General features: G+C 39.4%; 1 protein-coding gene across 1 annotated transcript in view; it reads left to right on the top strand.

The window, feature by feature from the left end:
• Positions 1–939: 939 nt before the first annotated feature.
• The window catches only part of ICE1 (interactor of little elongator complex ELL subunit 1), a 32870-nt gene continuing 7177 nt past the window's right edge, over positions 940–26632 (top strand). The window contains exons 1-14 of the mRNA XM_009582524.1: positions 940–953; positions 2519–2553; positions 3000–3018; positions 3813–3924; positions 4946–5022; positions 11824–11861; positions 13765–13847; positions 14110–14149; positions 14239–14295; positions 16017–16106; positions 16190–16243; positions 18857–19209; positions 19816–24594; positions 26360–26528. Of these exons, the coding sequence (XP_009580819.1) occupies positions 940–953; positions 2519–2553; positions 3000–3018; positions 3813–3924; positions 4946–5022; positions 11824–11861; positions 13765–13847; positions 14110–14149; positions 14239–14295; positions 16017–16106; positions 16190–16243; positions 18857–19209; positions 19816–24594; positions 26360–26528 (5920 nt within the window). The remainder of the gene's footprint in view (positions 954–2518; positions 2554–2999; positions 3019–3812; positions 3925–4945; positions 5023–11823; positions 11862–13764; positions 13848–14109; positions 14150–14238; positions 14296–16016; positions 16107–16189; positions 16244–18856; positions 19210–19815; positions 24595–26359; positions 26529–26632) is intronic.

The raw sequence follows: 26632 nt of genomic DNA, 5'->3' as shown, positions 1-26632 counted from the left end.
GACTGCAGCCGCCGCTGCGGCCTGCGCGAACTGCGGTGTTCTCCAGCAGGTAGCAACGCGCCGCCGTCCCTCTGGCACTGGAGCGCCCGGGCGGGGTTTTTGCTTAAGGACGCGACTATGGGGCTACGCCGCGCCGTTGGCGGGTGGGAAGCGCTGGGTGCCGCAGTCGCCGCTCCCGGTGCAGTGGGAGCTCGCATCGCGAGTGTGCGAACGGGCTCTGTAAAAGGAGCAGCAGTGGCGAGCGTTAGCCGGGCGAAATGCGGAAAACTAGCTCGTGTCTCTGCGCCGTGCCTAGCGGGACCTGCTAGTGAATTTCTAGGCGTATCCTTTTGAGTTTGCTTCGGTGCAGTGGAAGGAGTGTCATCATTCACCTCCTTTCCTCAGCGCTCTTAAGCAAGCGTGTAGTTTTATAGTATAACGCTTTGGGCAGTGTTTGTTTCCCCTTTAAATGAAGGGAAGGCCCTGCTGAGGGTTCAGAGGGCGGAGGAGGTCTTCCCTACTTAGAATGAGTATGGGCTGAGAATCTGGGAAATCTGTAGGCTCAAAGGAGCTAGATGCCGTTTGTTGGTAATATTTTGCCAAAACTTAATTTGATTTTTAGAGAAAAAGTTACGGGGATTTTAGTATAAAGTCTACTGTAAAGGCAAAGTTTGAAGAGCTTTTGTAGTAAAGCCTCATCTTTTTTTTTTTTCTTGTGGAGCCTGCATTCTCTATTGTATTTGTATGTATATATTTTTGGTGAATTAATAACTTGTTCACTAAGAGAACTGAAAAAAAGAAGACAGATTATTGTATTGTGTAGAACATTAGCAATCAGTTCAGGGGTTATTTACAGTGTATAGTACTCGCTGTTGGGGTGAAACTTCTTTACCAACTTGAGACTCTTCCTTACAGAATATAAATGAATATGTAGCCGCATTAATTGCACTGAAGCAAAAAATGATTGATGGAGAGTAAGTACAATTGCACAAGTGTTTTATTTTGTTTTGTTTTGGTTTTTATTGCTCTTAAATTCTTAAAGCAATGCAGCAAATACATTTTGTGGAATTTAGATATTTGTTATTGCACAAAACTAAATCCTTCTCAAGATGAAAGTAGCTTCTTCACGAACAGGTCCTAAATCTAGACTGTAAGACTTCTTTAATTTATGCCCTAAAACATCTGAGTGTAATGGTAGTAAAACAGGGCTATATTGTGTAGCTATAATAGCTCATATTATTACGAATACTAGCAGAAGCAGCTCTTTGAAGAGATTTATTTCATTTTAGCTGTTGGGAAGAATATAGTATGAGAACTAAAAGCTGAGCACAGGTGTATATGAACCTTTTCAACAGAATTTAGTCCAAGCATTAAGGTGTGAAATGCTGTTGGGATTAAATATCAAAATATGAAAAGTGAGGCTGAACATCAGTCAGAACAGTAAGGTTCTAAAATGCTTCTCATAGTTCGCTTTCTCTTCTGTGATTGCTTCCACTTCTTCTCAATAGCCATCAACATATGATTGTATGGAATAATGTATCGAGATATGTTATGTATACCTACATACTATGGCCTAATATCCTTGCCATGTCTCCTAATTGTAATGGTTTATTTCTCATGTACCCTTTCCCAGATACGTGTCAATCTGGCTTTAGTGAATCTAAATTCCAGTCCTGCATTCTAGTTTCCAAAAAGTATTTAAGAGAGCCCTCACTGTCTTAACTGGGACTCTTTTCTTCAATGCTCCTTTACTCTGTGTGCATAGATTCCTTTTCCTGCCTCCAAACTGTGTCCCTCTTCTCTTTGCCAGTGCATACATTTCTTGTGGGAATTACCTCTCCTTTAACTACTTGCAGCTCAGCCTCTTTCTTTTTTGCCTTACTTGATTACTCTTAACTGTGGCAAGAGAAAGTAATGCAGCCCTCTTTGTATCGGAGTAACTGCCACGGTATTTCTCTTTCTTGTCCTTTCTTCTCTCCATTCTTAAAAACTATAACATTTGAGGAAAGGAGAGAATAGCTTTCCTTGGTGCTGTCCTGTGGCCCACTGTACACCTTGGATCAGAGTAAGTGTTACGCTTTTATGGCTGTTAGGAGAATAGTGTAAAGATTAAAGCCTTTTAGGGTCTTTTGAACTATTTTTCTTACATTTATGTGTGTTTTCCTAGGAAAACATTCTTTTAAGTTTGGGAACGAGGATATGATTTTTTTATTGTATGTATATTACGTTCTTTACCTAAATAATGTTTTTTTGGTTGTTTTTTTTTTTTTTAAAGCTGCAAATAGTTAATGGCCACAAATTCATGTAATTGCCAGTTGGTTGGGGTTTTTTTTCTATTTTAAAACAGCCTGATGTGAGGTTTGAATGGTTTTGATGTGAGATTTGAATGAAACAAAAGGGTTATATTGACTACTATCTGAAAATGCAAACCAATCTTACGCTTTCTGTGTTTACCTGTAAAGCAAAAGGAAAGGCATCCTAAGACATGATTGTCAAAATCAGGTGAGAAAATCAGTAACATCTTTTTTTTTTCTTACAGTCGTTTGCTGACAGAGTATCAACAGAAGTGCACTGATATCCTTTACTTCTCTATTAGTGTTCTTACAGAATTAGTATATCAACATTTCTTGTAAGAGGGCTTCAGGCTTTTTATTTAAGGTTTAAGTTAAGAGTTGATGCCTCTAGTAAAGAACAGACTGGATAGGCTTTGTAACAAAAATAGGGTTTTGGAATTAAAACTATCCATTTAAGATCTGGCCATGTCTAATATATGGCTTAATATGGACTATTTGAGATCTGCATTCTGAGAATGACTCAAGCTTTTTCGTGTAACAGAAGAAGCTCTGCTTATTCACTTCAAATGTATTGAAATGTTTCAATTAAACACTTAGTTCTGCAAGTCCTATGTTTTTTGGGTGGAAGTCTTTATTGGATGTTTCTTCGCAAGTGGCGATTGGATTGAAATATATTTAAGGACGTTTGATAAACTGTTTTTAATTTTTACCTTAACAAGAGAATACAGCTTCAATTTGCTGAACGGTAAGTTTGATTTAAACTGTTTACTAAAGATGCTATGTTCTCTGTGTCTTGGACAGTTTTAGGAGTCTGACGTTGTAACAGCAACAGCCCTGGGTCTAGGCTGAGCTTTTAATATGGTCCTTTCCTTTACCATGTTTCCTAGGCCATAGTTAGCAAAGATACCCTTGATGAGGAGAGAAATCTGTCCTTCTTCTACAATACCTGTGTGAAATTCTTTTCTGGCCCTGTATTACATAAGAGTCTAAAGTGACCAAGTGGAGATGCGGAACTCATCTTTTGATGGTGGTTAAATGTAAGCGTATTTGGGGCGTCCTTGAAGCATTGTATGAAGCATTTTGTCTTAGAGTTGTGGCTGTGTGCCTTTGCTTTCTCTACTTGATTACAGAGGAAGAGGCAGCATATAATCTTTACAGACTCCATCCTGCCTGCTGAAAAATCCCGCAGTTAGACTCTGCTCTGATTTCACAGCACTACCTATGTAGAGAAACTTATTCCTGGCACTTCAGTGTAGGCAGCTGGGCAGCACTCCTGTGTGGCACATGCCATCTGCTTGCATCTAGCTTTAGGCTCAGTTTAATGTTTTTAAATCAGATCCTGAATTTTCTTTGAATGTAAAATGTTGGATGGAAAAATGAGAATACTTAGGCTCTTAAAAGCCTTTAGGTATCTCTCACAGCATTTTTCCATAGAGGAAAGCAAAATACTCAGACACTTGCCTGAAGAATCAGAACATGGAGTTTGAAAGCACCCATGGTTTTTGGCAACTTTTTTTTTAATTACACTTCCCATTTCAGAGAGATCTCGGCTCTTCGTTGCCAAGTGGAGCAGATGCTACAGAAAATCCTGCCTCTGGAAAAGTGCCAGGAAGAGTTGGGTTCCTTGAAAGCAGAGTTGGAAGAGAAAAAGGTGTGCTTGTAAGGTTTAAATAACTTGCATTTTTTCTGTTGAAGGAAATGTACATATTTAATGCTCATCTTAATGAAGTAGGCTTTAATGAGCCCAGTTGTTATTTCCAGCTCATTGGGACAGGTAGCTCTGGTTTTAGGTGAAATTAATTAAATGACAGCAGGTTTCAGATAGGCAAAATGTTCAGGCTTTTGTAGTTCCTATGATTTTTGATTAGATTATTTGGGGTTTATTTCCTTATTTAGGAAGGAAGGAGATACATTCAAATTCCTTTAGTTTTCTGTTCTGATCTTATTCAGATTACTGAACTCTATAAAACTTGTACTACTAAAAAGGTGCAGAGAGGGTTTGTGCAGAATAGGATTTTGCTTCTGTTACCATTTTGAACATATGCTTTTACATTATTAGATACTTGAGTTTATTCCTAATTTCTCTTCCATCCTTTAGCTGAGATTTAGTCTACAGAAGAAAAGCTTTTGACTGTTCAAATCGCCTAAATATATGTATTTTATAGACATTGAATATTATTGCTGCAAAAAATACCCCACCCTCTTTCTTACAGTTTTTTTCATGCTGGTACAAGGTAGGATACTAGCATTTGTCTTGTCACTGTACCTAGTTTTTCTTCTATGTTAGAACTGTTTTTTAAATCCTCTTTCCTCAGCAAGCATTAGTAGCTGATGTCCTGATGGCACTTTTTCAGAAAAAGCAGGGTTAAATGTATGGTGTATAATAGTTGTGCTCTTGACTTCGGCTTTGAGTTCCTATCCAGATTAGTGTTGGGGGCACATACTCAAAAGATAGATAGATACAGATTTATTTATTTGCTTGTTTGTTACTATTTTTGCCTTTAAAGAAGAAGAATAACCTGACTTTTCAACTTGCTTGTTGTTTCATTGAATATACTTTTTTGGCTATGCACTGTTTTCATTAGAATAGGTAAAGTGTCTGCCATCTTTTTTTTTTTTTTTTTTTCCCCCTCAGTAAGGACATATTTTAACTGTGCTTTCTTTCTCCACAGAGCTCTCTCAAGATTTATCGGGAGAGTCAACTGGAATATGTTAAAATTAAAGAAGAAATAGTAAACAGTGATGCTGTGTGAGTGATGCTTCTTTTTTTCACAACCTTTCTTTCCCCCGCTTACCTCTTCCAGAACTTGGTCTTGTACCTTATCTAGTTTTGCTTTCCATTTTGCTAAAATTTTTATGCTTATGGGTTCTTAGAACAGGGAGTTGATGGAGGAATGGTCTTAAATTTTGTAGCACACACTCTGGAAGGCAGTATTAGTTTAATTATTATCCTGTCTTGAAGTGGCTTTTGGTGGTTGTTCAGTGAAGGTTTTTAAGAACAGGATGAGATTGGAAGAGAAGCTGTAGTTGCTCCAGTTTTAAGTGGTTCTTATTCTTGGGTTTTTGTTATTGCTGTCCACTTCCGTTGTGCTGATAAGTCTCTGAGGCCAGTATATAAATGATACTGCAAAAGTGATCTGCACTTAAAATCAGTCCTTAAAACAATTCTTTTTAAAGAAAGAGCTCAGCAGGCCCTGAACTGTCCACCATGTTTGGAAATGGGCAGGAGGGATTTGGCACCAAAAACGCAGAAGCCATTTTTGCTGCCATAGTACAGAATATTGTGAAGCTGTGCCTTGATAATTCCCAAAGTTTGTTCTTCCAGTAACCAGTTGCTCAAAGGCTTCCTTGTCTGGAGCGTATGTCTGTGTTATGTCTTACAGCTGTTGATGGACTCTCTAATGAATTTGTCTAATTGCTTTTTAACCCTGTTATACTCCTAGCCTCTAAATCACCTGTATTGGGGAACTGTGACTTCTCAGTATTGTATGGAAAGGTGCTTATTATCTCAAAAGAAAACCTGCTAATATACAACAGGGTGTTGTGAGTTTGTTGTCGTGGTTATTTTTCTCCATTTGCATCGCTTTGCATTTATCAACACCAATGATTGCTCTCTAGTTGCTTGGAATTCTAAGACCCTTCTGCTGTTTTTTGTAGTCAGCTTTTATTTCTGATGTGTTCCAGCACACATCCCAATGGGACTCCCACTGGTAACTCCTTACTTCTTTCTGTGTATACTATCATTTTTAACTTTGGTGTTCCTAAGCTATTTTGGTGTTACCAGCAGGTTGAAGGAGGTGATCATTCCCCTCTACTCAGCAGTGGTGAGGCCACACCTGCAGTACTGTGTCCAGTTCTAGGCTCCTCTGTACAAGAGAGACATGGGCACACTGGAGAGAGTCCAGCGAAGGGCCACGGAGGTGATCAAGGGACTGAAGCCTAGTATCTTTACATGGCTTGTGAAACATATGGTACTCACAAGCACAGCAGCAAGCCACTATCATCCAAAAGATTGTACAAGCAGACTAGCATTGTTGTCACTTCTTCTGCCAGACTGCACTTATTTCACGTATAGGTACTCTATGTCCTGTGAGTTTAAAGGAATCTTTAGCACATCATCCTATCTAAGAGCAGCAGAGAGCAGCTACCCCATTGCTAACTGCATCTGAAAAGGGAACTGAGCACCCTAATGTGCTGGCAATATACTGTGTCAATATAGATATATCACCTATCTCTTATCTGTCGCTTATATCTTCAAGAAGGAGGAGCCTGGGAACTACAGGCCTGTCAGCCTCACCTCGATCCTGGGAAGGTGATGGAGCAGCTCATCCTGGAACTCATTTCCAGGCACATGAAGGACAAGAAACTCCTCAGTAGTAGTCAGTGTGGTTTCACCAAGGGGAAGTCATGCTTGACCGACTTGATGAACTTCTACGATGAACTGACGTGCCTGGTAGATGAAGGGAGAGCAGTGGCTAGTGTCTGCCAGGCCTTCATTAAGGCCTCTGACACTGCCTCCCATAAAAGCCTCATAGCCCCTTAAGCTGTTGCTGTAGGGGCTGGATGAGCAGACAGTGAGGTGGATTGAAAACTGGCTGAATGGACAGGCCCTGAGGGTGGTGATGAGCAGCACAAAGTCTAGTTGGAGGCCGGTAACTAGCAGTGTACCCTGGGGGGAAGGCAGGGGGGCCGCTTACTGGGTCCAGTCCTGTTTAACATCTTTGTTAGTGATCTGCATGAGGGACAGAGCGTACCCTCAGTGAGTTTGCCAATGACACAAAGTTGGGAAGAGTGGCTGATAGGCCAGAGGGGCGTGCTGCCGTCCAGCGTGAGCTTGACAGGCTGGAGAAATGGGCTGACAGAAACCTTGGGAAGTTCAGCAAGAAAAAGTGCAAAGTCCTCCACCTGGTGAGGAAAAACCCCACACCCCAGTATATGCTGGGGGGGCACCCAGACAGAAAGCAGCTTGGCAGAAAAGGACCTGGGGGTCGTGGTGGACACCAAGTTGAACATGTGCCAGTGATGTGCCCATGTGGCAAAGAAGGCTACTGGTATCCTGGGCTGCATTAGGCAAAGTATTGCCAGCAGGTTGAGGGAGGTGCTCCTTCCCCTCCACTCAGCACTGGTGAGGCCACACCTTGAGTACTATGTCCAGTTCTGGGCTCCCCGTACAAGAGAGACATGGACATACTGGAGAGAGTCCAGTGAAGGGCCATGAAGATGATTAAGGGACTGGAGCATCTCTCCATTGAGGAAAGGCTGAGAGAGCTGGGACTGTCTGGAGAAGAGAAGGCTCAGGGGTGATAGCATCAATGTGTATAAATACCTGAAGGGAGGGTGTAAAGAAGATGGAGCCAGGCTCTTTTCAGTGGTGCCCAGTGACAGGACAAGAGTCAACGGGCACAAACTGAAACACAGAAGGTTCCCTCTGAACATCAGGAAACACTCTTTTTACTGTGAGGGTGACTGACCACTGGCCCAGGTTGCCCAGGGAGGTTGTGGCCTCTCCATCCTTGGAGATATTCAGCAGCCATTGGGACATGGTCCTGGGCAGTGAGCTCTAGGTGGCCCTGCTTGAGCAGGGTGGGTTGGACAAGATGACTTCCAGAGGTCCCTTCCATCCTCAACCATTCTGTGATGCTATAGCTATTTTATATACCTTTGACGTTGAGGTCATTTTAAGCAGTAGGTGACGTAAGTTCAGTAATTTAAGAGCCAGGTTTCTTCAGAAGAGGAGTTCTAGTGAATTGTTCATAAAATTAATGTTAATCTACAGTTACTGTAAAATAATTCAAGTCAAAAATTGTCTCTCAAGTCCTTTGGTCTAATTTGCCATTCAGAGCCAGCATCAAAGTTAGGTTGCTCAGGACCTTGTCTAGTTGAGTTTTGAATATTTACAATGATGGCAATTCCCCAATTCTGAACTTATAACTTGAGACAAATACTTCACTGTGAAGAAGGTTTTAGGTGTGCAATCACTCCTACAGACAAGCTTTGAAAGAAGTACTCAAAACATTAGACTGTTCCAGAAGTAAGGTTGCTCATTTAAATTAAATGATCACATTCTCTCTAAGGATGAAATAAATATGACAGACAGTTGTTGTTTGTATTTATATTTTTCAACTTTTGAGTATTAAAAATATAACGACATCATGGTTTTTGTAGTTTGTGTAGATTATAATACTGTATGTATTCTGCTTCTGAATGCAACTCCTGTTAGCATAGCTTTCTGTCAGCTGAAGTTGTGCATGCATCTTAAAGATCAGATAGGAGCTTGAGTTGCATAGCATAAGAGGAGTTCTGTCCAAATGCATTGTCTACAAACCTTGCTTTTTGTGAACTACTAGATTTAACATCTACCTGTTTTCTTTCTTAATGTAATTGTGTGTGTGTTGATGAAATTAGTCAGCATACTACTGCACCTGTAAAAGGTAACTATTTCATCTGTAAATATCATTGCAATGATAAGTGTTGGTATTTAGTGGCTGTCTGGTTATTCAGATTCTTAGTTGTTTGTATCATAGAATTTCTGTCTCGAGTTGAAAGGGACCTGTAAGGATCGTTGAGTCCAACTCCCTGCTCCTTGCAGGACTACCTAAAACTTAACCATATGACTAAGAGTGTCATTCACATGCTCCTTGAACTCTGACCTGCCTTCCCTGGGGAGCCTGTTCCAGGGACCGACCACCCTGTCCGTGAAGAACCTTTTCCTAATGTCCAATCTGAACTTCCGCTGATGCAGCTTCATTCCATTTCCTTGTGTCTTATCACTGGTCACCTCCCCGTCTCCTGCCCCTCTTGAGGAAGTTGTAGACTGTGATGAGGTGACCCCTCAGCCTTCTCTTCTCTAAGCTGAACAAACCAAGTGACCTCAGCTGCTTCTCATAACTCTTGCCCTTGAGACTTTTTACCATCTTCGTTGCCCTCCTCCAGACACACTGTAATAGTTTGATGTCCTTATATTAAGGTGCCCAAAACTGCTCACAGTACTCAACGTTGGGCTGCACCTGTGCACTATAGAGTGGAACAATCATCTCCCTTGACTGGCTAGCTACGCACCTCACGACATGGTTGGCCCTTTTGGCTGCCAGGTAGCATTGTTGACTCATACTCAACTTGCCATCAACCCAAACCCCCAGATCTCTTTCTGCAGGGCTGCTCTCCAGCCTCTCATCCCCCAATTTGTATGTATAACCAGGATTACCCCAGGTGGAGAATCTGGCACTTGGTCTTGTTAAATTTCATACAGTTGGTGATTGCCCAGCTCTCTAGTGTATCCAGCCCTCTATGTAAGGCCTCCCTACCATTGGGGGAGTCCACAGCTCCTCCTAGTTTACTATCATCAGCAAACTTACTTAATGTACATTCGATTCCTGCATCCAGATCATTTATAAAAACATTAAAGAGCACTGGCCCCAAAATTGAGCCCTGGGGAGCCCCCCTGGTGACTGGCTGCCAGCCTGATGTAACCCCATTTACTATAACTCTTGGAGCCTGACCCCTCAGACAGTTGTTCACCCAGCTTCTTATGGACTTGTCTAGCTGTATGCTGGACATTTTGTCCAGAAGGATACTATGAGAGACAGTATCAAAAGCTTTGCTAAAATCCAAAAAATCCCACATCTACTGACCCTTAGTCAACTAGATGGGTGACCTTGTCATAGAAGGAAATCAAGTTAGTTAAACAGGACTTTCCCCTTGTGAACCCATGCTGGCTATGACCAATGACTGTGTTGTCTCTCAAGTGTTTTTCAATAACTCCCAGAATAACTCCATAATTTTACCTGGCACTGGAGTGAGACTGACAGGCCTATAATTACCAGGGTCTTCCTTCTGACCCTTTTTGAAAACTGGGACAGCATTTGCTAGCTTCCAGTCAACTGGGACCTCTCCAGACTCCCAAGCCTGTTGAAAAATAATGGAGAGAGGTCCCGTGGTAACATCGGCCAGCTCTTTTAGTACCCTGGGATGAATCCCATCAGGCCCCATAGACTTACGTGCATCCAGCTGGAGCAGCAAGTCTTGAACAAGTTCAGAGTTGGCTGGGAGTTTATCATTGCCCCAGTCACGGACTTCCAACACAGGGCTCTGGGGGTCGCAGGGCCCATCATCGGTGTTAAAGACAAAGGCAAAGAAGGTGTGAAACATCTCTGCTTTGTCTATGTCCCTATTTGTTAGGTGACCGACCTCATCCAGTAGTGGACCGATGTTATATCTGATCCTTGTTTTGCTGTTAACATATTTTAGAAAGCTCTTTTTGTTGTCCTTCAGAGTGCTGGCCAGCTTGAAGTCTAGTCGAGCTTTGGCTGCACGAATCTTCTCCCTACGATGGCAAACGGCATCTCTGTAGTCCTCCCATGTCGCCTGTCTTTGCTTCCAGTGTTCATACAGTGTAGATGCAGTACTTCTGTGCATTGGTCAGAAGATAATCTACAGAGAAACAGAAGTTTGTTACCTGCTATTTTTTAAAGGACAATTCCACCACCCCCCCTTTTTTTTTTTTCTGCAAAGATGTTTTATGAGGATTTTTTTCTGAAATTCTCACCTATGGCTTGACTGTCAAAGCCATTGTCTGAGTATAGAGAGAGTTAAGTATGAACCTGTTCAGGCTGAGAAGGCCCAAGAGCATCGGTCTATTACTTTATAGTATAAATGCTTTGACTACTGAACATGCCAAAGGTGGTCAATCGTCCTGTTTCTGAGTGGATTTTCAAATGTATTCCAGTTAATGTCTGAAGTGATGATTAAGGCTTGCACGTTCAGAAAGACTTAGGCTGTAAATCTCAATCCATTATACAAGTTTTAATATGGGGAATGGATGAACTCTGTTTTTCTTCAGGAAAGTGATCAGTGAGCATTGGTAGCTTGTGTTTGTCAGGACAGAGTCCTCTACTTACCACAAGAGTTTAAAAACTGTTTCTGGGATATTGGGATTTAACAGAAGGAAATAATAGAAGTGTTTACTTTTTAAAAATTATTTTCCAGTTCTGTGTATGTTTTACTTATAAGGTAGGGTTGGAAAGGCTGAAGCCAAAATTGTTCAGGATGCATAGGTTTTTTTTTTTTGGTTTGGCTTTAGTAAACAGCTGGATATTCTGAACAAAAAGCTGTGGGACACAAGTGATCCTGAAGACTATTCCCGATTATCTCATTGCTCAGGTCTTACTGATTGTAAGCAAGGCTTAATTGTTTTTAAGGAGTAAAACTAACCTGTCTGCATTACATCATAGAAATGCAAAAACCAGAAGCCAGTTTTCTCAGGTTGTGTTTGTAACTCCCAGTTGTAGCTGAAGGTATACTTATGTACCTGGATTAGAGGACTGACTCTCTTAAGAGCAAACTCTACCTCTGTAACAGATACAGCTGTTTGTGTGAGAATGTCAGCAACATACCGCTGATTTAAGTTTTCAACTTCAGGGACACATTGGTCTCACAGGTCCTGGGTCTAGGAACTGGGTTTTCTCTGAAATGGCTAGATTTTTTTTTTTCTGGCTTTTCATGCAACATAATTCTATAAAAAAATGATGTGTTAATGCCTTCTTTTTAACAGGAGAAAGAAACTGGAATCGAAAGTGAAGAAACTTGAAGGTAACTTTCTACATTACGTTAATGTGCTGTTGTCCTACTCCATCTCTTGATTCCTTTTTTATCCAAAGAAGTAATTGCAACTTTCTAACTCCAAGGCCCCATGGAGCAAGGCAGGGCAGAACTATGTGTGGTGCTTAGTCTTTGAATTACATCAGCTCTCCTGCAAAATGTTTTCTGTTGAGTATCTTAGGCACATGGCGTAAATGAAGTTGGAAGGGAACTTCTGCTCGTGAAAACCTCAAAGGATGGAGTCTGCCCAGCCTGTCCAGGCAACCTGATTCACTGCATGACTGTCTTCATGGTGAAAAAGCTTTTCCTTATAGTCAGTTGGAAACTCTCTTGTTTCTCTTGTTATGCCTGATATCTCTCGTCCTCCCGCCATGCACCACTGAACACTCTCATTCCATCTATTTGATACCTCCTTTAGATACAGGAGAGCTGCTTTTGGATCCCTTCTAAGGATTTTTGTTGTTTTTTTTTTTCTCTCAAGCTAATTAAGCCTAGTTCAACGAGCCTGTTTTCATAGGGCATGTTCTCCAGCGTTCTAATAATCTTGGCAGGATTCTTCTAGTCATGTTTATAACCATATTTAAATATGTAGTGATCCTGACACGTTTTCTAATTTTTAAATATTCTGGCAATTGATTTTTGGTTGGTTGGTTTGTTTGTTTGTTTTGGTTTTAAGTAGAGATAAAGCACTTGCTGCATGGCACTGTGTTTTTCTTGTTTTGCTAATAGAGGGTGGATATGCATAAAGCATTCTGATACTTAACTTGCTGTACCGTTAGTTGGCAAGGCAAATATTTTCATTCATGGCACACTTACAGCTGTGCTTACCACAGTTTAAAGTACAATGCAGTGACTTGTATCTTAGTGTTAGAAACCCCCCAAATCCTACTGTAAAGTACAGGTACAGGGTGTTTATTTTGATGAGCATTTTGGAGTTCCATTATGTGGCAGCAAGGTTTTTATACTCTCTTGCCCCCAAAAACTCCGATTCTGCAAGAGCTAGAACAAAATACTGTGAGATAGTTTGCATTAGGTCCAATTCGAGTGACTAGTTTATCTATTTTGTTCTTTTCTGTGTTTGTTAAATATCCCAGACCCTGTATTTTAGCCTGGTATCTTTTGTCAATCTGAAATTTTTTCATGATTGTTTTTTGTCAACCTACCACCTGAGCTGCCTTTTTAATGCTCTTTCTTTTGATATGCTCTCTTCTGTGATGTGATCTGATCAGCAGGCAAGTTCCATCTGTCTTTTCTCTGCTGTCCGTGTACAAGTCACTAAGCTGATCTCTCAGGAGTTCTCTCAAGTATCTCTCTCACTTGAGAATTTCCCTAGGAACTCACATTCAATCCTCACTTACCTTCCCTGTAGTTTTTATTCCCACCTGTCTGCACTCTTCTCAGGTGTCTGTTAGACATTAAGAGATAAGGTAGTCTTCTCTGTTTATTAGTCTTGAGTGCTATCTACATCTTTCTAATGCAGTTGGCTATGGTGTTTTCGTCTTTGAACCATAGCCCTCTTTTAAATAAGAGAATAAAACACATAAAAAAAACATTGCACCTCATTCTTAACTTTATTCCCTTTTTTCACTTGGTGTATATTGTTCTACAGTACAGTATCATTACAATATGACCCACTCTTTATTCTTGCATGTAAGTGAGAAAAGTAATAGATGTATTTCAGTAGTTCAGAACAGTAATTATGCAGTGGAAGACGACATACTTGTATGCACGAGTTGTTGTCTTAATGAGCCAAAATATAACTTCAATAGATTTGTATTTCACACTATCTTTTTTTTCTGGTAATTTGATTTGCAGACTGGTGACCAATACTACTTAAATTAGTTGTCTCTTATATTGTAGTTTCTAACTTGAATTTTGGTTCTCTTTCTTGAAGAGGCTGCGACAAAGCATACACAGGACTTCAGACAACTGAAAACTGAAAAGAAAAGGCTTGAAAAGGAGCTAAAGAAGGCACAAGTAAGACTTTCCTGGTCTTTTGGATGAAGCTTCTTTTAGTATTTTTTGGCGAAAAAAGGAAGCTACTAGTAATAGAGATACTGAAATAGTAAATTTGTTGGGCATATTGAGTAACTAAACATAGCAATTCACCTTAAGAGATAGAAATTTTTCAACTGAAGCATGGCCTTTGAAATATTCATTTAGATTTCATGCTAATTAAGAGTAGATGCTCTACAAACTATGTATGGCACAAAAAATTAATGTTACTTAATTTTAACAGGGAAAACTTGATGGTGTACTTAAAGAGAAGTGCAGAAAAGGTAAGTGTTCACCTTTGATTGCCTTCACATTTATGTGTGGTATTGTTCAATCTGAAGATTTCCTTTCCCCCCTCTCCTCTTTTTAATAGTTAAGCATGCGGAGACCCAGAGTTCAAGTGAAGATCTTAAAACAGATATAGACAAAGGTAAGATTTTTTGCAAGACCGTTCTCTGTGCAGTACCAACCATTATGAATTTATTGCAACTCTTCTGAAGTTGCATTTTTGGAAACGGAGGATACTGACAGAAATGCTGTAAGAGCAGATGTGGTTGATACAAATATGTTACACTGATGAAGGACTAATGTAATAGATGACTATTTTCAGTTTTGCAGTAAGGAAAATACTTGATTCATTAAAATGACTAGTCTACCCCATGCGTGTGTGAAGTCAATTGATGTGCAATTATAAAACAGAATGCAAATACTGACAAAAATACAAACAATCCCATTGTCTTTGAAGCTCATTGAAATCATAAAGGAAGCATGCAAAGCAAAAGACACAAGATAGGAGTGTAATCTGCTACAATTTCTATGTGAGGCTCTGTAAATCAAGTGGAAATCCACTTGTAGTTGCTTCTTATCCTATTGACTGTTTTTTCCCTAATGATCTAAAATACCTGCTACAAATCTAGCTGTGTAATGGGGTAAAGTCCTAAACTTCCTCTAAAGTACTGAAGCCAAACTTTAAGCAAATTTATTTTTTGCATTTTCGCAGTCTCTTAAAATACTGGTATTGCTTTTGAATTGTCTAGAAATTCTGAAGGCAATTTTCAGGCAAAAGAACTTTCCTGTTCTATTTCTTGCTTTGCAGTATTTGTTTGTTGCCAAAATTAAACTTCTCTGAAAAAGGTAACATTGTCAGTTCTTGTGTGTCGACATATTTTTAATGCCTTTTGGATTGTACTAAATTGGTACCCAATTTCATCCTTTAATTTTTAATTAATGGAAAAATGGGAAAATTAAGATCTGAGCTGTAATTTAAGCTTCAAATAGCAGGAAGGCTTTATTACCAATGAGAAATTGTAAGTGTTGTTAATAGCTGTCACGTAAAATTTAGCGGGTTTTCCTCTTACGTGCTGATTTTTTTAAAATATGTTTCTTCATAAAATAGTAGCAGTTTGCTGTTGTCTTTGACTTAAGGAATTGGCACAAAACCAATAGTCTCGGTTCCTGATTGTTGCATCTGGTGATAGTTTTGGCATAAGTAGGTGAGGTGCTTGTGTATTTTGTTGAGTTTTTGGTCTGTTTCTCCCTCTCCACCTGCCCTTCTGGTTCTGGAACTAGGTTGTTTGGCATCACTTAGCAATGGTGCTCTTAGGACTCCAGACAATGTCTACTAATACTGTGGCCTGATAAGTAGTTCAGATACATTTAATGTGCTGTTACTCCATGGTAAGACTAAGATGAGTTACTACTGAGTGGGCATAAAGAAAGAATGTGATATAAATACTTTCTTCCTAAAAGATTTCCTCCAGCGTTTATGTTCATGTCACCTGAGTTGTTTTAGAAAGCTGTTTAATTTCATTAATGCTACATTCAAATCTGCTTTTACATTTTACTCTAAGGGCTGCTACAACTTTTTGCCACCCTCATGATAGAAAGGAAAAGCTAAAGCATTCTGCAACTGTACCTTCAGTCTGCTGTGTGGCTATGGCCAATACAGGATCCACTCCCTCAATGGCATCTAGCATTTCTCTTTCTCTGAAGCTAAAATGCCCCTATGTCCCTTGTCTTAATTCTTGCTGTGGGTATTTTGTATTTTGTTGTAGGCATATCTGTGTTCTGACTAAAAATAAAGAAACATAAATTCTTAGCTCTCCGAGCAGTTGAGGTTTTATAAATTTATAAAAATATTTATTTTAACAGAAAAAATAAAGCTCTTGTTAGAAGAACTCTGGATGTGCATTGACAGTGCAACAGGAAAAAGAGAGAATCAGGAAAATGATCCTGTCTTGGGTGAGATGGCATGCAAAGTCTTGACGTTTTCTTGACGCTGTCTCTTTTTCTGACCAAAAATAAACATTGGTGCATTTTTTCAGCTTGTGTTCAGGATAAGGCATGGCCTGAAAAAAGACGACTGACTGTTACAGAAGGTGAGTTCCAGTAAATGTGAATTTATTAATATGCAAGGGCATTAATTTAGTCTTACTGGGATATCATCAGTTTGGGTATGTTTGCATAACACTTTTTTGACAGACTTAAATACTTTCCTTGGTGATTGCCTGGTCAAGTACGTGTGTGATTAGAATATTTGAAAATGATTGCAAATACTAATTTGAACAGCCAAGTAAACTGGAATGCTCTTCTAAATAAAAGCTGTTGTAATCTGCTGTTGCAATTGAGAAATCAAATTCTTTTACTATCAGCTGCTTTGACTATTTCTAAGTAGTCAAAACTTACCTCTCATGTTTATACCTTAATTATTATATCATTATAAACTCTGCAGTATATAATGTGAATTACAGGATGCAAGCACTCTTTTTAGTCTGAAACAAACACATGGTAACATAGTTGGATTGTAAAATTTAAGAAGCTGTTACCACCATTTTCTTCATTCATACCTGCCTGAATAATAATATATAACGGTGCATTAGTTTTCATATTCGTGATACAGAGAAACAAAGCATATAATTTGGTGATAGCTTTAATTTTGTAACATGATATTCAGTATAATAAGAAAAAATAATCTGAGTAGTATCCGCATGCATATTAACAGCAAACTTGAACTGCTTTAACTTCACATAACAGATGTCATTTTCTTTCTGCCCTCAAGAGTAATAGGTGCCTTGAAACTGCATTAGTATTTCCGTGGTTGTCTCTCCAGAGTGTGCTTATTAATCTTTCATTTTTCTTTTATTGTCTTTACTACTTTGGTTTTCTGTAACTCGGGCTGTAGAGATACTGTCTGGGATAAGTACCCTGCCTTATTAAGAGCTTTGAAGGTGAGCTGTTATCCTGTCTCCCCACCCTGTTAAGTCTGAAAATTTGCTACCAGGGTAGATCCCAGTGAATCTAGTTTCAGATTGTGTTCCAGTGAAATCAACTTAAGAGGTGCCAAAATATAAGGACTGGCTCATAAGCCAGTTTATCAGCCTCACTTCAAACAGTTTAATGCAGCGGATCTGTGGCTTCAGCTCCAAAACTGAGCTAGACAGTTGTCCCCTGAGATTCTGAATTTGATTTCTTGAAAAAGTGTCAATCAAATGACAAGAACAATCACAAGAAACTGAAGAGTTTGAAGTATAGATGATTTCAGGGGTATCGCGTTCTAGTGTCATCCACTTCCCGTCCACCACAAGGGGAACTTTAGATTCCAGGAGTCCTATCCCATCTTTCCTATTCACGTCTTCTCAAGGAAACTACAGTACTTTCACAAAAGGAAGCAATTGTCCATAACAGTCCCTTCTAGTCAGTCCCTCTTTTGCTTTTGTTGGAGTGGCTAGATATTGTAGAAATACATCTTACCTTCTGTTCCTTTGGGTTTGTTTTTTTTCTGTCTTTAAGCCTAGGACAGCCATCTTGTTGTTCTGCCTCTCATGAAAGTGGCCATTACCTTGGATTCATAACAGCAAAATGCTTATGTTTACAGATGCAATCTTCTAGCAAAAAAAAGGATCTTAATGAGTTTGCGTTAATTTCTTGTCCCATATTATAATGGTTTCATCTTAGAGAGCAAATGAGCTTGATGGTAGTATTGCTGAAGCAATCTTTTCACTGTTAAAAGTATCTAGCACAGTTATAATCAATATTTAAATTATTTGTCTCTACTGTTTAGGCTTTCCTGAGGCAACGTGTTTTGTCTGCATGCATAAGAAATGGTTACTGTGTAATAGTAAAAAGTGTGATTTGAAAAGGAACAAAACAAAAGTACAATGCAAAGAATCACACAGAGCATTTGAACATGTTTTCTTGCTGCTAGAATAACTGTGTAAAACTGGTATAGTTGACATTATCTTGAAAGGGTTGTCAGCTGCTCAGTATCTTTCCTTGTCTTAGTGGTTCAAACTCTTCAAACTCCTTTGTGCATAGGTATGTTGCAGGGGGAACCTCAATTCTGAGAAGGTTTTTTTTAAGGGTTCAGCTTTAACTAAGTCACATCATTAAAGACAAAATCTTGTGTTAGACTCAATATTGAAATTTAAAGAACAAACACTTTAAAAGTATATGCGTATTAAATCATAAAACTAGGAAGAACTCCCTTACCGTGTTTATGGCAGGGTATAATTGTAACTGGCCTGCAAGTGCCGCTGCTGGCTCAAAGCTGCAGGTTGCTTTAAGGTGAGAATTACAGCCTGAGTGGGGAATGTCACGGCATGCTTGTCCTGCTTTTCCCGAACATCAGTTACTGGGCTAAAACTGAAATAAATCATTGAGCTGTATGGACCTTCAGTCCTACCCAGTATGGCCCTTCCTGATAAGAAAAATTGGGAAGAATAGTCTTAATGATCCAAGTCAGAAAGTGGTTTGGGGGGGAGCTCTTTGCACATACATATACCTTTTTCATGAAAAAAGAATTGTTTGTGAATAACAATGACTGATCTCTGTAAGGAAAATATTGCTGAAAGTGACATTAAGTGCTTCTTATTACTAGTCTATGGGAACATCACTTGAAAAGATGGTAATGCATTCTTATTGCTATGATGTATTATCTCTATAAATAAAAACGGGAGGGGAAAAAAATTCTTAACAATATTTTTGTGTCTTAGAAACTGTACAAATCCACCGAAAGATCAGGAAGTGTGATGGCAAAATGCTACCTTGGTATTCTTCACTAGAAAGTGCTGGAAAGCAAAATTCTGTAACAGCTATGCAACTTCAAGCAAGTACTGAGCCTTTTGGAGGTGACTGTGTTGAAAACAGGACTACTGAAGAATGTCTGCACGGTGGTGAGGATAAAACTGTAGATGTGATAATACAGACAGATGGGGCACACAGCAGTTCAGACTTCTCTGATCAGGAGCAAAAGGGCCCAGATAGAAATGTGATGGATATATTGGATTGGGCCAGGCCTCTCCCTGCTCTACTTTCTCCAGTACAGCTTTCACCACCAACTACACAGGTGAGTTTCAGGATGTGTCTGACTTGGCACTAACTTGATTGTATAATTATTGCAGAAATAATGATTTGATATTCCTGGGCTTTTTTAGTTTTGTGAGTGTCAGTGTTAGTTACTCATGCACTGAAAAGGGTCTCTCTGTGAGTGTTTAGACCCATATGGATACTTTTTTACCTTCTAGCATACTGCCTGTGGAAGGGCGCAAAACGTAATTTTCAGAAGTGTATTTAAAATAAAGTCACCCGTGTCTCAACTACTGTCATAATTTCTTTTCCCAATGTTGCAGATTTACAGTCCCAACTCGTGTTGGATATAAGCGTGACTTTCATAGCAAAATTCCACAGCTTGAAAGTCCAGGGGAACCTACTCAAATGTTGTTTTCCAGTAATCTTAGAATGCAAGTAGGTAGGTAAAGAAGTCTCTGACTTTTCACAGAGGTACTTTCCATTTGCTATGAAGAACAATGATGGAGAAAGATGTAATTCTGTTGATCAGCCTTAATCTCTCAAAACCACTGCATGTCAGGGCCGCCAGTGTATTTGTTTAGAGAAATAGATCTTAAAACTGATACCAGGCTTTGGAATATTAACTTTGTATTTTTCATTAAAGGATATATTGTTTGGAGAAGTCACAGGTTCCAGTGATGAAGAAGTTGATTGCAGAGCTTCTGCAGCAGAGGATATTTTACAAGAAGACCAAGTTCAGCCTCAGAGTTGTAATGTATTCAGCCTTGATGAGGAGTATAACAGACAGAGCAAATCATGTGAGCATGGTCTTGATGCAGAAATCTCATGTAACCTAAGTTGGAATGAAAAGAATGTTCGTAGCGGTCCAAAGATGTCAAGCAAGGAGGAAAGAGATGCTGAAACAAAGCAAGCTGAACCTGCTACTTTAATTACAAACATGGGAACTAACAAAGATTGTTTGCAGGAGAATTCTGAGAATATGGAAACCGAGGAGGGAGAATTAACTGAAGCAACAGCACGTGAATTGGAAGCCATTGAAGAACAGAAAGGAGATAGCAAGGACATGCACAGTGAAGAGGGAGGTTCTTCAGCTGATTTTATGTTACACAGTTTCAAGCCTCAGAATCAGATGGAAAAATGTAGTGAGGTAGAGCAAACAGAGCAGAATGTAATCTTAATCAGAGCTGTTGATTATGAGGGTACACACAAAAAGCATGGTGAATTAATGAAAGCAGAAAGAGATGGATTATCAGGAGAGAGAAGAACTCCCAGGGCAGTATCTGTTCCCCAAAATGTTACTCATTTGCCACCTGAGCAATGCATTGTGCTTCAAAGTGAAGATTCTGAGGAGAAATCTGATGCGTTGATACAGAATGAAGCGGTTGAAAATGAATCAAAAAATGTAATCAAAGTAACTAATATGGCAAGTGATGTAGGGGAAAACATAAAACAAGTGGTAATTGGAGAGGATATTTCAGCTGCAATACAGATGAAAGGACTCTGTGCAGAGGCAAGTAACGAGAGAGAGCTCTCTGAAAATGTATTGTCTGATTTCAGTAGTTCAAAATCCTTCTGTGAAGTGGAATGTCCTAAAGACCTAATGATACAGTGTGATGGGGAGGGAATAATTACGGAGACTGAGGCAGAGACTGGAGCTATTGAGATCTCTGCACACTCTCAGTGCTCTGAAATAAAACATGACAGTGAAGAGATACTGGGGAAACAATGTGTGCAAACAATAAAAGATGAAGCGGACAGAGAATGCGAACCAGAGACTGTTAAAGTCTCTAGACATTACTTACCTGTATCTGCTATTGAAGGAATGAGAAATTCATTGTCTGTGGATGACAAATACAAAAATGTAGGTTCAGAGAGGACTGCTTTGTCAGCCTTTCCAAAAGATGATGAACAACTCAGAATTGAAGACATGTATCTAACCAGACCTGAGACTATTGAACTAGCCATGAAATTTAACAGAGAAAGTGTTCTAGAAATAGCTGAATCGTCACAGCTACTCCGTAGTGCAGAAAGTGGAAAATTAGTATATATAAAGGAGGGGGGATATTTAAAAGGCAAACCACACCAGGAAGAAAATGGTAGTAATTTATCGGAAGGGAAGTCAGTCTTGGAAGGTATACTTGCACCGAAGACGGCATGCATTATTGATGCAGAAAGCAGTATAGCTAAGTGTGAATCCTCTGTGTTAGATTTTACAGAAATAAAAGGTGAAATAAAACAACCTGAAAACCTATGTAGTACATTAGAATGTGGATTGTCCAAAACTCAAAACTTTAGAGTGTTTGAATCTCAAGAGACTGAATTCAAAGTTAATTCAGAAGATTTCGGAGAGGAAAGCAGTGAGCTGTTAGAAAGAGTGGATACCATTGCATCTGTCTTAGTAGAAAGTAATCTTTCTTCTCAGGCACAGTTTGCAAAACCTCTGAATCAGTTCTTGGTAATCGAAAATGTTAAATGTCATGAAATAAAAGGGGAATTAAATAAACAAAGCGAGGAATTGGTGACTGAGACTTGTTCCAGTTCATTTAACTGGGAAGAGAATGTTGTGCAGAAAAATAATATTTCAGAGATCATCTGCCAGTCTATTTCAGAAATGGATTTTAATAGTGGCTTGGCTTTTTCTACTCAAGGGGACTTGGAGGTGGGCTGTATAAATACTGAAGAAACAGGTTCCTCTGTGCAAGTGAGAATTGGCTTGGAATCCACAATGCCTCCTGATTTAAATTTCAGTCTTCAGAAAGCTGTCAGTTTTGTTGAAACTAATTTCACAGAAAAGGTTGCTTTTTCCCGTAGATGGGAAAACAAAGGAGATAAAAATTGTGTTACGGGTAGTGCATTTAACTGTTCTTCAGAAAGCTTGGAAGAGGGTGCTGAGATCCTATCTGCTGAAAAAGACAACACGTGCAAAGAACTGGACTTCCCTGAGAGGGAATATGTACACAAAAATGAAGTGAAAATTGCAGATGAGAAAGAGCAGCCAGTAGCTAAAGAACCTCAGGCATCTGATAAATCACAGATCCTGGATGCAAACTCTTACAATAAGAATACTTTTCTTCTCCAAAAGTTTGATTGTCAAGAATCAGGATGCAGGACTTCTACGTGGGAGGTTAGCGCAGATCCTTCTAGAACTGGTTCACTAACAGCTCAGGGAGAAAGTGAAGAATTGAATAGTTTTGAGGCATCTGGGAAAAATGCTATAAAAAGGTCTAAAAATGATTTTGATATGCCAGAGCAGAGCAATGAATCTGAAGAGAAAGACTGTTCTATACAAGAAGTTAGATATGTGAAATGTTCTGAATGTGTTCCCATGTTCAGAAGGGAACTGAGAGCTTCCAGGAGAATTGCAGTGGGTACTCTGGAAACTGGTGCAATTGTTGATGCTGATTACCAAGTAGGTGAACTTCATTCAACCATGCACCCAGGAAATACTTTGACAGTTAGTCATCTAAAAGCAGACACTATGGTGGATATGGATACCAACTGTGAAACAAACACCTCTCCAGATACTGCAAATGAGTTGTCAAGTGTAGTTGGGGAGGGTTATCCTAAAGACTTAGCCTCTTGGAAAAGAGAGTATATATTAGTAACCTCTGAAAATACTGAGGGTACTAATGAATGCATGGTACATTCTAACAGAGCTGGATGCATCAATGACAGTGAGGAAAGTCTGTTAAAAACTGGGACATCAAAAGAAAGCCCTGTGATGTCAAATGCTTCAAAAAATAGATTACCACTATGCCAGATGTTAACCAGATTCTCAGAAACTTGCAGACTGGCTGTAAAAAACAGTAAATTAAATACAAGAATGTTAGCACTTGGCAATTTCTTCGAAGAAAATGATTCTGAAAAACTTCAGTCAAATGTGGAGCGAAGTCTACTACACAGTGTTAATACGGGGGTCTCAGTGATTGAAGAATATAATCATAATCAAACTTGTACTGCTTGCAACATAGGAGAAAACAACACTGGTGATATCCTAGATGATAGCAGTAGAAAAAAATTTTTTTTCAAGTATCTTCCAAATCCAGCCCTATCTGATGTAGAGTGCAATTGTCAGACAGTTAGGCAGCCTTCGGAGCCACAAAAAACAGTATTTGAGAAGCTATGTATGTTGGAGTCAGAGTCTTGTGTGAATGTTGATCTCAAAAAGAGCAATAAATTGAAGTGCAAAGAGCAAGAACCATCTGAAATCTTGACTGTTTCAACCAAGACAGCTGCCCAAGTAATGCATGCCAAGCTATCAAAGAGGCTATTGCAAGGTAAAAGAAAAACAAAGACTCTCAAAGTTAAACTAACTCAGCCAGTTCTTGCAAATGCTGATACTTCTATGCCAACAAAATGCTCATCTGAGACTATAAATAAAATTAGGCAAGAGATGGGTCCTCCTCTGCCCCCCTTGCTACTGCCTTTGGTTGCTACTCCTCCAAAAGCTGCATGTACCATGTCGCCAGTAATGTCCTCTACTGGTCGATCCTCTTTGCTTTCCCCTCTTGATGACCTGATATCCCCACTACGTGAAACTCCTGTTCCTCCTCTCATGTCTCCGATAACAGATACTCCAACAGTAAAATCTGCTCGTTTATTTTCTCCTCCCTCACCCTCAGAAATGGCAGTAGGTAGAAGGATTCGCTCCTCACCGTTGAAATTTTGTACTTCCATTCCAAAGCACGCACTTCCCGTCCCAGGAAGATTTCCTCTGCTTGCAGCTGATAGTGCTGCTGCAGGTGTTCCTCAGGAGAACTCTGTGAAAATATTGGACACTATGTATCCAGAGCTGTCTGCAAGGGCAAGGACCCTAAACATTCTGAAGGGCAATATTCAGCTTAACCGATGTGCTTTTTCAGACAGCCAAAGTTTGCCAGGACCTGTGGCTCATATAGGTGGGTTCAAAGCAATTGCATCTACATCAACTGCTTTTGTTAAAACTGGGAGCAATTTGAAATCTGATAGTAGAAAAGATCAAGACAAAGATACGCAAAATCAGCAATTGTTTTCAAGCTCATCAAATCATCTTGAAAAACGGACACTGTTGCCAGTATCTATGCCAAGAAGTGCAAAGAGACTGAGGTTGGACAGTGAACCACCAAAGCTGGAGCCCAATGATATTGCTGCTATCAGAAATACTAAAAATACAATCTCTGAAATGCAGGAGGTTTTCCATGACAAAAGCTGTGAAATCAGTGATTCAGCACACAGTTCCAGTTTAGAAGCATCACTACCAGTAAAGAAGGTTATTGATCCTGACTGCCAGAAAGTTTCTTTGGCATTGAAGAAAATTGCTGAATCCTGTTTTGACTTGTTACCAGTTATTAAAGGTCATGTGTATGTTGGCAATATCTCAAAGATTCCAATAATGAGAGATGAAGAGAAAGAAGTTGTCTATGAATTTGGTATAAAAAACAAGGTAAGTAGCATAATTTTTAGTTTTGTGTTCTAATAATTACTTCTGTGCAGATGAAAAGAGTATAAGTGTGTAGTATTTGAATTCTCAATTGTTCAGGCAATTTGCAGTGCCAAAATGTAGTCTTGAAAGGTTATCAGAATCTAAACTTGTATAACCTAAGAAAATATAGAACTTCACAAGAAATTACTGTTCAATGTTGTCCAGTTTACAAATTTACTATTTGTAAATACGTTTGCTTTCCTGATGTATGCATAAAACACTATTTTTGCAGCATTTTTTGTAGTAGATAGCGTTAACGATTGTAGAAGGAGTTCCTCTAGAAGTATGAGGTTTGATTATCTTTTTTTATTTTTTCAATTAAATAAGATAAATTGCATTGTGTATACAATAATGACATACCCTTTCATTCCACATTTACCTTTATTATTCTATATCAGGTTGTTCAAATGAATTTTATTGGAAAAATCTTTCACTAGTTTGTTTCTCAAAACTTGCTTAGCATCAGTGTTAAAAAATTGACTTTAATTGCCATCTTTCTCATAGATAATTTGTAGTCTGCAGAAGAGCAATTCACCAACTGATGCACAGCAACATTTTGCCCCGTTTCAGTTCTTAAACGTAATTAAGTTCTCCACAGAAGTTGCTAGCAAGTTCTTGGGTCATCTTTGTTAAGAGTTGCCAAATCTGGTAACTTAATAGAAGCAAGGCTGTGGCAGCTTTATGTTTCCAGGTCCAGCCAGTAGCAAGGCCGAGTATGTACTCCTAATGGGCACACGTGCACACAATATGCACCTAATCTTGTTCCCTTCTCTGGCTGATCAGTGTGAAAGCCTGGTAGTGGAAAATATATACATATATATACAGACAGTATGGATCCCTCCAGTAGCTAATATTAGACACTCAGTATATCCAGTAGGTGACTCCTGTTCTCCCCACTTGTCTCATGCACTGACAGACTTACAGACACAGAAGTGCACACACATCCCTCCAGTAGCTGGTCCAGATCTATGGCCTTACCTACATCTGACCCTCAGACCCCCGGTCTTTCAGGTAGCTGGCTTGGACCTTCTGGTTCCTCATGAAGCCAACACTTAGACTCCCTGGTACCTGGTCTGCAGGTACCCAGTCTAAACCTGTGGTCTCTCCAGCACCTGGCTCCTAAGCCTCTCATTCTACTTCCCACTTTTAGCCCTCCCTCTAAACATCCTAATAGTGAGTCTTGCACAATCCCAATATTCTCCTTCCTTGCATCTCATATTGAGTCCCATGTTACTGTAGACAGTAACAGCCCCTCCCCACCTCCTGCAGTGTGTAAGGTGATCTGGTGAGAGACTCTGCTGTTGACTAATCTAGTAAGTCTCACACTTGGACAATGGGCTGTTTGTCCTCCTTGACAGCTCTGGGAGTAGCGAAGTCAGGGTGCTCCATTTGCTTTGATTAGGTTATTGGGGTTCCTCTACCTATTATTATTCCTCTCTTCACTTTTTGTTTAAGGAAGATAGTTTTTAATCACATAACTAAACTATTTGTATTTAAAGAATAGTAGTCCTATTCTGCATCTGTTTAAGGCATGTTTATTCTGAAAGTTGCTCCTCACTCTTTTCTTTTGCTGGTTGCCTCTGATTTACTTTTCTGCATTTTTCTATGTATGCAAACAGTATTCTTACAAATAAGAGAGTACTTATTTTTACTTGTCACGCTACTATAATGCTATCAAATATGCTCAAGTATATAATAGTGTTAACAATATTTTGGTGCCTTATAGCATTTAGCAGAGTCCTTGCTGCATGTTATTCTCAGTAAACTCAAGGCTCAGAAGAATGCCACAAACTACAATTTCAATCAGGCTCTATGTCGAGTCTATACAGGAATTTGTCGACAGTTGGGAGATTTGGAAAGAGCCCGCCTTTTCTGCTATAGCCTACTTAAAGAAGGTATAGTATGGCTTAGTGGTCTTGTATCTTAAATATGTGTGTGTCTTTGCTGTAGTGTTCCAGAATGATTATGTTTGTAAAAACAAACAAACAAAAATCCTGTG

The sequence above is a fragment of the Fulmarus glacialis genome, unplaced genomic scaffold, assembly GCF_000690835.1.
Source record: "Fulmarus glacialis isolate BGI_N327 unplaced genomic scaffold, ASM69083v1 scaffold8950, whole genome shotgun sequence".
Classification (NCBI taxonomy): Eukaryota; Metazoa; Chordata; class Aves; order Procellariiformes; family Procellariidae; genus Fulmarus; species Fulmarus glacialis.
Note: the sequence above shows the minus strand (reverse complement) of the source record. Positions and strands in the feature narration are given on the sequence as shown.